The 15,000-nt window shown below is 51.3% G+C and overlaps 1 protein-coding gene across 10 annotated transcripts in view; it reads right to left on the reverse strand.

The window, feature by feature from the left end:
* Window positions 1–15,000, reverse strand: part of aplp2 (amyloid beta (A4) precursor-like protein 2) — a 571,607-nt gene that overhangs the window by 484,201 nt on the left and 72,406 nt on the right. For 8 of the 10 annotated variants that reach the window (XM_046315943.1, XM_046315937.1, XM_046315939.1 and 5 more), the window contains exons 5-7: window positions 9,282–9,499; window positions 7,294–7,493; window positions 1,253–1,420 (exon numbers count right to left, since the gene is read on the reverse strand). In XM_046315943.1, coding sequence (XP_046171899.1) covers window positions 1,253–1,420; window positions 7,294–7,493; window positions 9,282–9,499 — 586 coding nt within the window. The remainder of the gene's footprint in view (window positions 1–1,252; window positions 1,421–7,293; window positions 7,494–9,281; window positions 9,500–15,000) is intronic. The other 2 variants (XM_046315944.1, XM_046315945.1) reach the window with 1 other exon arrangement.

The following is a 15,000-nucleotide window of genomic DNA, read 5'->3' on the forward strand; positions in this document are numbered from 1 at the left end:
TGTAGGTGGTGGTAGTAGTGGTGGTGGTGGTGTAGTGGTGGTGTAGGGGTGGTGTAGGGGTGGTAGTGGTGGTGTAGGGGTGTGGTGGTGGTGGTGGTATGGTGGGGTAGGTGGTGGGGGGTGGTGGTGTAGGGGTGTTGGTGGTGGTGTAGTGGTGGTGGTGTAGGGGTTGGTGGTGGTGGGGTGTTGGGTGTAGTAGGGGTGGTGGTGTAGGGGTAGTGGTGATGGTGTAGGGGTAGTGGTGGTGTAGGGGTGTGGTAGTGGTGGTGTAGGGGTGGTGGTGGTGTAGGGGTAGTGGTGGTGGTGTAGTGGTGGTGTAGGGGTGGTGGTGGTGTAGGGGTAGTGGTGGTGGTGTAGGGGTAGTGGTGGTGGTGTAGGGTGGTGTAGTAGTGGTGGTGTAGGGGTGGTGGTGGTGTAGGGGTAGTGGTGGTGGTGTAGGGGTGGTGGTGGGGTGGGTGTGTAGGGGTGGTGGTGGTGGAGGGGTGGTGGTGGTGGGGGTGGTGGTGGTGTAGGGGTGGTGGTGGTGTAGGGGTGGGTGGTGTAGGGTAGTGGTGGTGGTGTAGGGGTGGTGATGGTGTAGGGGTGGTGGTGGTGTAGGGGTAGTGGTGGTGGTGTAGGGGTAGTGGTGATGGTGTAGGGGTAGGGTGGTGGTGTAGGGTGGTGGTGGTGGTGGTGTAGGGGTAGTGGTGGTGGTGTAGGGGTAGTGGTGATGGTGTAGGGGTAGTGGTGGTGGTGTAGGGGTAGTGGTGGTGGTGTGGGGTAGGGGTGTGGTGTAGGGGTGGTGATGGTGGTGTAGGGGTGGTGGTGGTGGTGGTGGTGGTGGTGGGTGGTGGTGGTGGTGTAGGGGTGGTGGTGGTGGTGGTGGTGTAGGGGTAGTGGTGGTGGTGGTGGTGGTGGTAGGGGTGGTGGTGGTGGTGTAGGGGTGGTGGTGGTGGTGTAGGGGTGGTGGTGGTGGTGGTGTAGGGGTAGTGGTGGTGGTGGTGTAGGGGTGGTGGTGGTGGTGTAGGGGTGGTGGTGGTGGTGTAGGGGTAGTGGTGGTGGTGGTGTAGGGGTGGTGGTGGTGGTGTAGGGGTGGTGGTGGTGGTGGGGTAGTGGGTGGTGGTGTAGTGGTGGTGGTGGTGGTGGGGGTAGTGGTGGTGGTGGTGTAGGGGTGGTGGTGGTGGTGGTGTAGGGGTGGTGGTGGTGGTGTAGGGGTAGTGGTGGTGGTGGTGTAGGGGTGGTGGTGGTGTTGCCCCCTGTGAGCCTGACTTACTAAGGCGTTTGCACACGGCCATGCAGTATTCCTCAGAGTCAAAGTTGTTGCGGTTTCCAGCGCAGCCCCCGTACACGAAGCGGACGCACTTCCTGGTTGTCATATCGAAGTGCCAGCGGGCCATGGAGGCACGGCAGGGGCCGGTCTCAGCCTCCAGGGTACACACCGCTGGTAGCCAGGGATAGGTCAGGGGTCAGCTGTTAGAACATCCACCCACGGGGGGGGCAGCACTCACATCTACCCCTCAATGATTTATAACCACTGAGGGAAACTACTGAAGCAGGAAGTGTCCTCCAGCAATGTCCTACACTACCCATCTTTCAACGCTCCTACCCCTGATCATCCTGATAGCTACTATAATATATGGTTGAAAATATGGTTGAAAATATGGTTGAAAATATGGAAATGCTGGTGTAATAATCAATGCAGTTCATAACATGGCACAGGATGTCAACATTGGAACATAAAAAAAAAAATCTTTGAGAAAGTGGAAAAAAATAATTTTTTTTCCTACACATCATGCTAACATTGTAAAAACATGGTAGGACGGATAGATTAAATTACACATTTCTACACTGCAAATTGAAAACTACTAATCCCAAAAAAGAGAAATTGCATTTCAAAACTAATAATAATAATAATAATTTCATACATATTGACACACGATCACAAATCTATTTTTATGCAGATACACTGTATATACAAAAGTATGTGGACACCCCTTCAAAGTAGTGGATTCGGCCAGTTCAGCCGCACCTGTTGCTGACAAGTGTATAAAATCGAGCACACAGCCATGTAATCTCCATAGACAAACATTAACAGTAGAATGGCCTTACTGAAGAGCTTTCAACGTGGCACCGTCACAGGATGCCACCTTTCCAACAAGTCAGTTCAAATTTTTGCCCTGCTAGAGCTGCCCTGGTCAACTGTAAGTGCTGTTTGTGAAGTGGAAATATTCTAAGAGCAACAACGGCTCAGACACGAAGTGGTAGGCCAATCACGCTCAAAGAACGGGACCTCCGAAGTGCATGAAAATGATCTGTCATCGGTTGCAACACTCACTACCGAGTTCCAAACTGCCTCTGGAAGCAACGTCAGCACAAGAACTGTTCGTCAGGAGATCCATGAAATGGGTTTCTGTGGCCGAGCAGCTGCATACAAGCCTCAGATCACCATGAGCAAATGCCAAGTATCTGGCTGGAGTGGTGTAAAGCTCACCGCTATTGGACTCTGAAGCAGTGGAAACGCCTTCTCTGGAGTGATGAATCACACTTCACCGTCTGGCAGTCCGACGGAGGAATATGGGTTTGGTAGATGCCAGGAGAACGTTACCTGCCCAAATGCACAGTGCCCACTGTAAAGTTTGGTGGAGGAGGAATATGGGTTTGGTAGATGCCAGGAGAACGCTACCTGCCCCAATGCACAGTGCCCACTGTAAAGTTTGGTGGAGGAGGAATATGGGTTTGGTAGATACCAGGAGAATGCTACCTGCCCCAATGCACAGTGCCCACTGTAAAGTTTGGTGGAGGAGGAATATGGGATTGGTAGATGCCAGGAGAATGCTACCTGCCCAAATGCACAGTGCCCACTGTAAAGTTTGGTGGAGGAGGAATATGGGTTTGGTAGATGCCAGGAGCACGCTACCTGCCCCAATGTACAGTGCCCACTGTAAAGTTTGGTGGAGGAGGAATATGGGTTTGGTAGATACCAGGAGAACGCTACCTGCCCCAATGCACAGTGCCCACTGTAAAGTTTGGTGGATGAGGAATATGGGATTGGTAGATGCCAGGAGAACGCTACCTGCCCCAATGCACAGTGCCCACTGTAAAGTTTGGTGGAGGAGGAATATGGGTTTGGTAGATGCCAGGAGAACGCTACCTGCCCCAATGCACAGTGCCCACTGTAAAGTTTGGTGGAGGAGGAATAATGTTCTGGGGCTGTTTATCATGGTTCCAGCTCCTTAGATCCAGTGAAGGGAAACCTTCTAGACGATTCTGTGCCAACAGTTTGGGAAAGCCCTTTCCTGTTTCAGCATGACAATGCCCCCCCGTGCACAAAGTGACGTCTATACTGAAATGGTGTGTCGAGATGAGTGTGGAAGATCTTGACTGGCCTGCACAGAGCCCTGACCTCAACCCCATTGAACACCTTTGGGATGAATTGGAATGGCAACTGTGAGCCGGGCCTAATCGCCCAACATCAGTGCCCGACCTCACTAATGCTCTTGTGGCTGAATGGAAACAAGTCCCTGCAGCAATGTTCCTACATCTAGTGGAAAGCCTTCCCAGAAGAATGGAGGCTGTTATAGCAGCAATGTTCCAACATCTAGTGGAAAGCCTTCCCAGAAGAGTGGAGGCTGTTATAGCAGCAATGTTCCAACATCTAGTGGAAAGCCTTCCCAGAAGAGTGGAGGCTGTTATAGCAGCAAAGGGCGGGGGGCAACTCCATATTAATACCCATGATTTTGGAATGAGATGTTTGACGAGAAGAAGGTGTGTCCACACACTCTTGTTGTATTTACAGTGAGCTCCAAAGGTATCGGGAGACACGTTTTGTTTCTGTATTCCAGGACTTTAGATTTGAAATTATACAATGACTGAGGTCAAAGTGCAGCTTGCCAGCTTTCAAATACATTTTTTTTGGTACCCTTTCCAGATCTGTTCCTAGACACAATCCTGTCTCTGAGCTCTACGGACAATTCCTTCGACCTCATGGCTTGGTTTTTGCTCTGAAATGCACTGTCAATTGTGGGACCTTATATAGTCAGGTGTGTGCCTTTCCAAATCATGTCCAATCAATTGAATTTGTAATGGTGAGAGATTAGCATGTCTTGGGGGTATGATATAAAATGCTAATCTCCCTAGTTATTGTAATGGTGAGAGGTTAGCATGTCTTGGGGATATGATATAAAATGCTAATCTCCCCAGTTATTGTAATGGTGAGACCTTAGCATGTCATGGGGATATGATATAAAATGCCTTTCCATCATAATCTCCCCAGTTATTGTAATGGTGAGAGGTTAGCATGTCTTGGGGATATGATATAAAATGCTAATCTCCCCAGTTATTGTAATGGTGAGAGGTTAGCATGTCATGGGGATATGATATAAAATGCTAATCTCCCCAGTTATTGTAATGGTGAGAGGTTAGCATGTCATGGGGATATGATATAAAATGCTAATCTCCCCAGTTATTGTAATGGTGAGAGATTAGCATGTCTTGGGGGTTTGATATTTGTGCGTGTAACTTTCTCAGTCATCATTATTCACGATTCATTCAAGACTAATCAGGGTAGCAACCACATGAATGTAGAAGTGTTTTAGAAACATATGATATTCTTATTTACAATAAAAGTGACAAAATGTCAAATTGTTTACCATTTACTATTTCTATTATATTATAATATTATATAAACAACAAACAGAAAATGCATCCAACAAGTTTGTAGAGTCACCAGCTTGATGTAATCATGAATATAGGACGAAATACTAAATACTTTTGAACTACTTTAATACACATAAGTGAATTTGTCCCAATACTTTTGGTCCTCTAAAACAGGGGGACTGTGTACAAAAAGTGCTGTAATTACTAAACGTTTCACCCGATATGGATGAAAACACCCTCAAATTAAAGCTGACAGTCCTGACCTTTAACCTCAACAGTCACTGTATCATTTTAAATCCAAAGTACTGGAGTACAGAGCCAAAACAACAACAAACATGTCACTGTCCCAATACACACACACACACACACACACACACACACACACACACACACACACACACACACACACACACACACACACACACACACACACACACACACACACACACACACACACACACACACACACACACACACACACACACACACACACACACACACACGTTCAAAAGTTTGGGGTCACTTAGAAATGTCCTTGTTTTCCATGAAAACATACATGAAATGAGTTACAAAATGAATAAGAAATACAGTCAAGATGTTGACAAGGTTATAAATAATGACTTTGCTTTCGTCAAATAATCCTCCATTTGCAGCGATTACAGCCTTGCAGACCTTTGGTATTCTAGTTGTCAATTTGTTGAGGTAATCTGAAGAGATTTCACCCCATGCTTCCTGAAACACCTCCCACCAGTTGGATTGGCTTAATGGGCACTTCTTACGTACCATACGGTCAAGCTGCTCCCACAACAGCTCAATAGGGTTGAGATCCGGTGACTGTGCTGGCCACTCCATTATAGACAGAATACCAGCTGACTGTTTCTCCCTAAATAGTTCTTACATAGTTTGGAGCTGTGCTTTGGGTCATTGTCCTGTTGTAGGAGGAAATTGGCTCTAATTAAGCCCACAGAGTATGGCGTGATGGAGTGATAGCCTTCCTTCTTCAAGATCAATTTTACCCTGTGTCATGACGTTGGCCTGGGTTTATAAATACCTCTTCCCCCCTGTTTCCTCTCTCTACCCTACTGATGTTACATTTGCAAATCCTTTGGTTAACACAGAGATTCTGGGAACATCAGAAGGTGGGGGGAAATGAACTATATTCTGGTAATCCGACCAATTGAACATATGCGGTGGTACTTAATGAATATGATGTCAGTTCGGTTGTCATCTGAGACATTCTCATCAATGATAAGATGACAAACTCTACAGTGGAAAGTCTACACATCAGAGTTATCAGGTTCACATGGAATTGTTATTCAATTTAAATGTTTGAATATGAAATAATTTGTGATGGGATGAAAATGTGATTTTATCTTCTAAAATGTGAGATGTGGGTTTTCATAAGGTTAAGGGCTCTGCTCAATCAGTAGGCCCAACCCCTGTGAAGGGACATGGGCTATAAAACTTTTCAAACAGGCCCTCCTCTCCCTTCCTATATAAAGCCTTGATGACAATATAACCTCTTTTTCCACATCTCACAAATGTTCTTCTGTGCGATCCAAACACCTCAAACTTAGATTTGTCACTTTTTCATCCAAATTTCCTCTATCCAGTGTCTGTGCTCTTTTGCCCATCTTAATCTCTTCTTTTTATTGGCCAGTCTGAGATATGGCTTTTTCTTTGCAACTCTGCCTAGAAGGCCAGCATCCTGGAGCCGCCTCTTCACTGTTGACGTTGAGACGGGTGTTTTGCGGGTGTTATTTAATGAAGCTGCCAGTTGAGGACTTGTGAGGAGTCTGTTTCTCAAACTAGACACTCTAATGTACTTGTCCTCTTGCTCAGTTGTGCACCGGGGCCTCCCAGTCCTCTTTCTATTCTGGTGAGAGTCAGTTTGCACTGTTCTGTGAAGGGAGTAGTACACAGCGTTGTACGAGATCTTCAGTTTCTTGGCAATTTCTGGCATGGAATAGCCTTCATATCTCAGAACAAGAATAGTCTGACTAGTTTCAGAAGAAAGGTCTTTGTTTCTGGCCATTTTGAGCCTGTAATCGAACCCACAAATGCTGATGCTCCATATACTCAACTAGTCTAAAGAAGGCCAGTTGTATTGCTTCTTTAAATCAGAACAACAGTTTTCAGCTCTGCTAACATAATTACAAAAGGGTTTTCTAATTAACTTTTAAAATGATCAACTTGGATTAGCTAACACAACGTGCCATTGGAACACAGGAGTGATGGTGGCTGATAATGGGCCTCTGTACGCCTATGCAGATATTCCATAAATCAGATGTTTCCAGCTACAACAGTCATTTACAACATTAACAATGTCTACACTGTATGTCTGATCAATTTTATGTTATTTTAATGGACAGAAAATGTGCTTTTCTTTCAAAAACAAAGACTTTTCTATATGACCCCCAAACTTTTCAGCTGTGCTAACATAATTGACCCCCAAACTTTTGAACAGTAGTGTATTTTATTATATTATAATATATTATATACTTTTCAGCTGTGCTAACATAGCTTTTGAACAGTAGTGTATATATTTTTGCTAAAAAAATAAAACAAAAATAACTCGCAGGCCGGTTCTGCCAGCGGGTCTGTTGCCGACGGCAACTCTAACACTAAAAGGTGGAAAAGAGAGAATAAAAGACCAACCTTTGACCTCTGTCAGGGTCTTGTCTTCATCCTGGCTCTCTGGAACACTATCCCTCTCTTTCTTCTCCTCCTCCTCCTCTTCCTCTCTGTCGGCCTCCTCATCTTCATACACATAGTGGTACTCTTCCTCATCTTCATCTTCCTCATCCAATGGCTCCTCCTCTTTCTGAGTGGTGGGCTGCTCATCAGCTGGGGCCTCGCTGAGAGGGAGCGTGAGACAGTTTGAGCGAGGGCGAGAGAGAGAGCGAGAGAGAGAGAGAGAGAGAGAGAGAGAGAGGGCGAGAGAGAGAGCGAGAGAGAGAGAGGCGCGAGAAAGAGAGAAAGGGCGAGAGAGAGAGAGCGGGCGAGAGAGAAAGGGCGAGAGAGAGAGAGGGCGAGAGAGAGAGGGCGAGAGGAAGTGAGAGAGCGAGAGAGAGAGATTTAATTAATAGTAGAATAAATGTGTCAGGTCAAAGTCAATAGCTCCCTCGTTCCAAAATCACGACCATATACACTACATGACCAAATGTATGTGGGCACCTCATTCCAAAATAATTTGCATTAAATGGAGTTGGTTCCCCCTTTGCTGCTATAACAGCCTCTATTCTTCTGGGAAGGTTTTCCACTAGATGTTGGAACATTGCTGCTATAACAGCCTCCACTCTTCTGGGAAGGCTTTCCACTAGATGTTGGAACATTGCTGCTATAACAGCCTCCACTCTTCTGGGAAGGCTTTCCACTAGATGTTGGAACATTGCTGCTATAACAGCCTCCACTCTTCTGGGAAGGCTTTCCACTAGATGTTGGAACATTCCTGCTATAACAGCCTCCACTCTTCTGGGAAGGCTTTCCACTAGATGTTGGAACATTGCTGCTATAACATCCTCCACTCTTCTTGGAAGGCTTTCCACTAGATGTTGGAACATTGCTGCTATAACAGCCTCCTCTCTTCTGGGAAGGCTTTCCACTAGATGTTGGAACATTGCTGCTATAACATCCTCCACTCTTCTTGGAAGGCTTTCCACTAGATGTTGGAACATTGCTGCTATAACAGCCTCCCAGGGGGACTTGCTTCCATTCAGCCACAAGAGCATTAGTGTGATCGGTCACTGATGTTGGGCGATTAGGTCTGGCTCACAGTCGGCGTTCCAATTCATCCCAAATGTGTTCGATGGGGATGAGGTCCGGGCTCTGTGCAGGCCAGTCAGGGGGCATTGTCATGCTGAAACAGTAAAGGGCCTTTCCCAAACTGTTGCCACAAATCTGGAAGCACAGAATAGTCTAGAATACTTGTATACTGTAGTGTTGAGATTTCCCTTCTCTGGATCTAAGGAGCCCGAACCATGAAAACCAGCCTCAGAACATTATTCCTCCTCCACCAAACTTTACAGTTGGCACTGTGCATTAGGGCAGGTAGTGTTCTCCTGGCATCCGCCAAACCCAGATTCGTCCGACAGACTGCCAGATGGTGAAGCGTGATTCATCACTCCAGAGAACGTGTTTCCACTGCTCCAGAGTCCAATAGCAGTGAGTTTTACACCACTAAGGCCGACGCTTGGCATTGCGCATGGTGATCTTAGGCTTGTGTGCGGTGGCTCGGCCATGGAAACCCATTTCATGAAGCTCCCAACGAACAGTTCTTGTGCTGACGTTGCTTCCAGAGGCAGTTTGGAACTCGGTAGTGAGTGGTGCAACCGAGGACAGATCATTTTTACGCACTTCAGCACTCAGCGGTCCAGTTCTGTGAGCTTGTGTGGTCTACCACTTCTCAGCTGAGCTGTTGTTGCTCCTAGACGTTTCCACAATAACCACTTAAAGTTGACCGGGGCATCCTATGACGGTGCCACGTTGAAAGTCACTGAGCTCTTCAGTACAGGCCATTCTACTGCTAATGTTTGTCTATGGAGATTTCATGGCTGTGTGCTCGTTTTAATTCACCTGTCAGCAACGCTTGTGGCTGAAATAGAGGAATCCACTAATCAGGGTAGGAAACACACACACACACACACCTCTCCTTCTCTACAAGATCATCCTGATCCAGTGCCGTTTCCTCCACCTCTTCGTCCTCCTCTTCATCTTCTTCTTCTTCCTCCTGGGAGGGCATGGCGGGCAGGGAGGGTTCCCCAGGGGAGGGGCAGCATACATACTCTGTACCATGGAACTTATCAATGCCACAGGGCAGTAACATGCCATAGCTGTGAAGGACCATGGTCCCCTTGGAACAGGCCTGGGGAGAGGAGAAAGGGAGAGATGGGAGAGAGAGTGAAACGCTACACACGTAATACTGACAAGAAACAGACTGAGGAGAATGCCTCATAAGTCTATAGGCTGTAGAGGGTCTAGTGAGGCTGGGTCTAACTCGGACTGGGTCCAACTAGAGCCTGGCGAGGCTGGATCCAACTCGGCTGGGCCTGGTGAGGCTGGGTCCAACTAGGCTGGGTCCAACTAGGACTGGGTCCAACTAGGACTGGATCCAACTAGGACTGGGTCCAACTAGGGCTGGGTCCAACTAGGACTGGATCCAACTAGGACTGGATCCAACTAGGGCTGGGTCCAACTAGGACTGGGTCCAACTAGGACTGGGTCCAACTAGGACTGGATCCAACTAGGACTGGCCAGGCTGGGTCCAACTAGGGCCCAGCGAGGCTGGGTCCAACTAGAGCCCAGCGAGGCTGGGTCCAACTAGAGCCCGGCGAGGCTGGGTCCAACTAGGACTGGATCCAACTAGGCTGGGTCCAACTAGGCTGGGCCCGGTGAGGCTGGGTCCAACTAGGACTGGATCCAACTAGGCCTGGGTCCAACTAGGCCTGGGTCCAACTAGGCCTGGGCCCAACTAGGCTGGATCCAACTAGGACTGGGCCCAACTAGGCTGGGTCCAACTAGGCTGGGTCCAACTAGGCTGGGTCCAACTAGGCTGGGTCCAACTAGAGCCCGACGAGGCTGGGTTTAACTAGGCTGGGCCTGACGAGGCTGGGTTTAACTAGGCTGGGCCTGACGAGGCTGGGTTTAACTAGGCTGGGCCTGGTGAGGCTGGGTCCAACTAGGGCCCAGCGAGGCTGGGTGGGTTTACACAGGAAGCCCAATTCTGATCTTTTCCCAATTATTGGCAGAAGAGCTGATCTGATTGGTCAAAAGACCAATTAATGAAAAAAAAGCTCAGAATTGGGCTGCCAGTCATACTGCATTCAGGCCGCCGTGCAGGGACAAGCCAGTGGCAGCAAGTACACAGGGCTCAGAGCCAAGCAGGCCAGTACACAGGGCTAGGAGCCAAACAGGCCAGTACACAGGGCTAGGAGCCAAGCAGGCCAGTACACAGGGCTCAGAGCCAAGCAGGCCAGTACATAGGGCTAGGAGCCAAGCAGGCCAGTACACAGGGCTAGGAGCCAAGCAGGCCAGTACACAGGGCTAGGAGCCAAGCAGGCCAGTACACAGGGCTAGGAGCCAAGCAGGCCAGTACACAGGGCTAGGAGCCAAGCAGGCCAGTACACAGGGCTAGGAGCCAAGCAGGCCAGTACATAGGGCTAGGAGCCAAGCAGGCCAGTACACAGGGCTAGGAGCCAAGCAGGCCAGTACACAGGGCTAGGAGCCAAGCAGGCCAGTACATGACTACATGGTTTCCACCACAGCACTAGTCTGGTTAGAGATCAGCTCTAAACTCTGATCATAGGACAACTGGGAAGCACTCAGCCAGACAGGTAGAGAAGGGGGAGGGGGGGGGGACAGGTAGAGAAGGGGGAGGGGGGACAGGTAGAGAAGGGGGAGGGGGGGGGGACAGGTAGAGAAGGGGGAGGGGGAGAGACAGGTAGAGAAGGGGGAGGGGGGAGAGACAGGTAGAGAAGGGGGAGGGGGGACAGGTAGAGAAGGGGGAGGGGGGGGACAGGTAGAGAAGGGGGAGGGGAGGGAGACAGATAGAGAAGGGGGGCAGGTAGAGAAGGGGGAGGGGGAGGGAGAGGGGAGACAGGTAGAGAAGGGGGAGGGGGAGGGAGAGGTAGAGAAGGGGGATGGGAGGGAGAGACAGGTAGAGAGGGGAGAGGGGAGGGAGAGACAGGTAGAGAGGGGAGAGGGGGGAGGACAGGTAGAGAAGGGGGAGGGGAGGGAGAGACAGATAGAGAAGGGGAAGGGAGAGACAGGTAGAGAAGGGGGGAGGGAGAGACAGGTAGAGAAGGGGGAGGGGAGGGAGAGACAGGTAGAGAAGGGGGAGGGAGAGACAGGTAGAGAAGGGGGAGGGGAGGGAGAGACAGGTAGAGAAGGGGAGGGGGAGGAGAGACAGGTAGAGAAGGAGGAGGGAGGGAGAGACAGGTAGAGAAGGGGGAGGGGAGGGAGAGACAGGTAGAGAAGGAGGGAGAGACAGGTAGAGAAGGAGGGAGAGACAGGTAGAGACAGTAACAGCGTGGCAGGATAGACTGAAAACAGAAACAGTGTAGAGTCCATTGGGTAACATACCAGACAGACAGACAGACAGACAGAGACAGACAGACAGCCAGAGAGAGACAGACAGACAGTCAGAGAGAGACAGACAGCCAGAGAGACAGACAGACAGCCAGAGAGAGACAGACAGCCAGCCAGAGAGAGACAGACAGCCAGCCAGAGAGAGCGAGCGAGCGAGCCAGACAGCCAGAGAGCCAGACAGACAGAGAGACAGACAGCCAGAGAGAGTGAGACAGACAGCCAGAGAGAGTGAGACAGGCAGCCAGAGAGAGTGAGACAGACAGCCAGAGAGAGTGAGACAGACAGCCAGAGAGAGTGAGACAGACAGCCAGAGAGAGTGAGACAGACAGCCAGAGAGGAGACAGACAGCCAGAGAGGGGAGACAGACAGCCAGAGAGGGGAGACAGACAGCCAGAGAGGGAGACAGACAGCCAGAGAGGGAGACAGACAGCCAGAGAGGGAGACAGACAGCCAGAGAGGGAGACAGACAGCCAGAGAGGGAGACAGACAGCCAGAGAGGGAGACAGACAGCCAGAGAGGGAGACAGACAGCCAGAGAGGGAGACAGACAGCCAGAGAGAGACAGACAGCCAGCCAGAGAGAGACAGACAGCCAGCCAGAGAGAGCGAGCGAGCCAGACAGCCAGAGAGCCAGACAGACAGAGAGACAGACAGCCAGAGAGAGTGAGACAGACAGCCAGAGAGAGTGAGACAGGCAGCCAGAGAGAGTGAGACAGACAGCCAGAGAGAGTGAGACAGACAGCCAGAGAGAGTGAGACAGACAGCCAGAGAGAGTGAGACAGACAGCCAGAGAGGGGAGACAGACAGCCAGAGAGGGGAGACAGACAGCCAGAGAGGGGAGACAGACAGCCAGAGAGGGAGACAGACAGCCAGAGAGGGAGACAGACAGCCAGAGAGGGAGACAGACAGCCAGAGAGGGAGACAGACAGCCAGAGAGGGAGACAGACAGCCAGAGAGGGAGACAGACAGAGAGCCAGACAGCCAGAGAGAGGGAGACAGACAGAGAGCCAGACAGCCAGAGAGAGGAGACAGCCAGAGAGCAGACAGCCAGAGAGAGGAGACAGCCAGAGAGGGAGACAGCCAGAGAGGGAGACAGCCACAGCCAGAGAGAGGAGACAGACAGCCAGAGAGGGAGACAGCCAGAGAGAGGGAGACAGCCAGAGAGGGACAGACAGACAGCCAGAGAGGCCAGAGAGAGGGAGACAGCCAGAGAGGGAGACAGCCAGAGAGAGGGAGACAGCCAGAGAGAGGGAGACAGCCAGAGAGAGGAGACAGCCAGAGAGGGAGACAGCCAGAGAGAGGGAGACAGCCAGAGAGAGGAGACAGCCAGAGAGCCAGACAACCAGAGAGAGGGAGGCAGCCAGAGAGAGGGTGACAGACAACCAGGGAGGGAGACAGACAGAGCCAGACAGCCAGAGAGGGAGACAGACAGAGCCAGACAGCCAGAGAGAGGGAGACAGACAGAGAGCCAGACAACCAGAGAGAGGGAGACAGACAGAGAGCCAGACAGCCAGAGAGAGGGAGACAGACAGAGAGCCAGACAGCCAGAGAGGGAGACAGACAGCCAGAGAGGGAGACAGACAGCCAGAGAGGGAGACAGACAGCCAGAGAGGGAGACAGACAGCCAGAGAGGGAGACAGACAGCCAGAGAGGGAGACAGACAGCCAGAGAGAGTGAGACAGGCAGCCAGAGAGAGTGAGACAGACAGCCAGAGAGAGGAGACAGACAGCCAGAGAGAGGAGACAGACAGCCAGAGAGAGTGGGACAGACAGACAGCCAGACAGCCAGAGATAGGGAGACAGCCAGAGAGAGTCAGACAGCCAGAGAGAGGGAGACAGACAGCCAGAGAGGGAGACAGACAGCCAGAGAGGGAGACAGACAGCCAGAGAGGGAGACAGACAGCCAGAGAGAGGGAGACAGACAGAGAGCCAGACAGCCAGAGAGAGGGAGACAGCCAGAGAGCCAGACAGCCAGAGAGAGGGAGACAGCCAGAGAGCCAGACAGCCAGAGAGAGGGAGACAGCCAGAGAGAGGGAGACAGCCAGAGAGAGGAAGACAGCCAGAGAGCCAGACAGCCAGAGAGCCAGACAGCCAGAGAGAGGGAGACAGACAGAGAGCCAGACAGACAGAGAGAGGGAGACAGACAGAGAGCCAGACAGCCAGAGAGGGAGACAGACAGCCAGAGAGGGAGACAGACAGCCAGAGAGGGAGACAGACAGCCAGAGAGGGAGACAGACAGCCAGAGAGGGAGACAGACAGCCAGAGAGGGAGACAGACAGCCAGAGAGGGAGACAGACAGCCAGAGAGGGAGACAGACAGCCAGAGAGAGTGAGACAGGCAGCCAGAGAGAGTGAGACAGACAGCCAGAGAGAGTGAGACAGACAGCCAGAGAGAGTGAGACAGACAGCCAGAGAGAGTGGGACAGACAGACAGCCAGACAGCCAGAGATAGGGAGACAGCCAGAGAGAGTCAGACAGCCAGAGAGAGGGAGACAGACAGCCAGAGAGGGAGACAGACAGCCAGAGAGGGAGACAGACAGCCAGAGAGAGGGAGACAGCCAGAGAGCCAGACAGCCAGAGAGAGGGAGACAGCCAGAGAGCCAGACAGCCAGAGAGAGGGAGACAGCCAGAGAGCCAGACAGCCAGAGAGGGAGACAGCCAGAGAGAGCCAGACAGCCAGAGAGCCAGACAGCCAGAGAGAGGGAGACAGCCAGAGAGAGGGAGACAGCCAGAGAGGGAGACAGCCAGACAGCCAGAGAGAGGGAGACAGCCAGAGAGAGACAGCCAGAGAGAGGAGACAGAGAGAGAGTGAGACAGCCAGAGAGAGGAGACAGCCAGAGAGCCAGACAGCCAGAGAGCCAGACAGCCAGAGAGCCAGACAGCCAGAGAGCCAGACAGCCAGAGAGAGGGAGACAGACAGACAGAGAGGGAGGGAGACAGACAGCCAGAGAGAGGGAGACAGACAGCCAGAGAGAGACAGACAGCCAGCCAGAGAGAGACAGACAGCCAGCCAGAGAGAGCGAGCAGAGCAGACAGCCAGAGAGCCAGACAGACAGAGAGACAGACAGCCAGAGAGAGGAGACAGACAGCCAGAGAGTGAGACAGGCAGCCAGAGAGAGGAGACAGACAGCCAGAGAGAGTGAGACAGACAGCCAGAGAGAGTGAGACAGACAGCCAGAGAGAGTGAGACAGACAGCCAGAGAGAGTGAGACAGACAGCCAGAGAGAGTGAGACAGACAGCCAGAGAGGGGAGACAGACAGCCAGAGAGGGAGACAGACAGCC

This window comes from Oncorhynchus gorbuscha, linkage group LG19 (genome assembly GCF_021184085.1).
Source record: "Oncorhynchus gorbuscha isolate QuinsamMale2020 ecotype Even-year linkage group LG19, OgorEven_v1.0, whole genome shotgun sequence".
In the NCBI taxonomy this organism is placed as follows: Eukaryota; Metazoa; Chordata; class Actinopteri; order Salmoniformes; family Salmonidae; genus Oncorhynchus; species Oncorhynchus gorbuscha.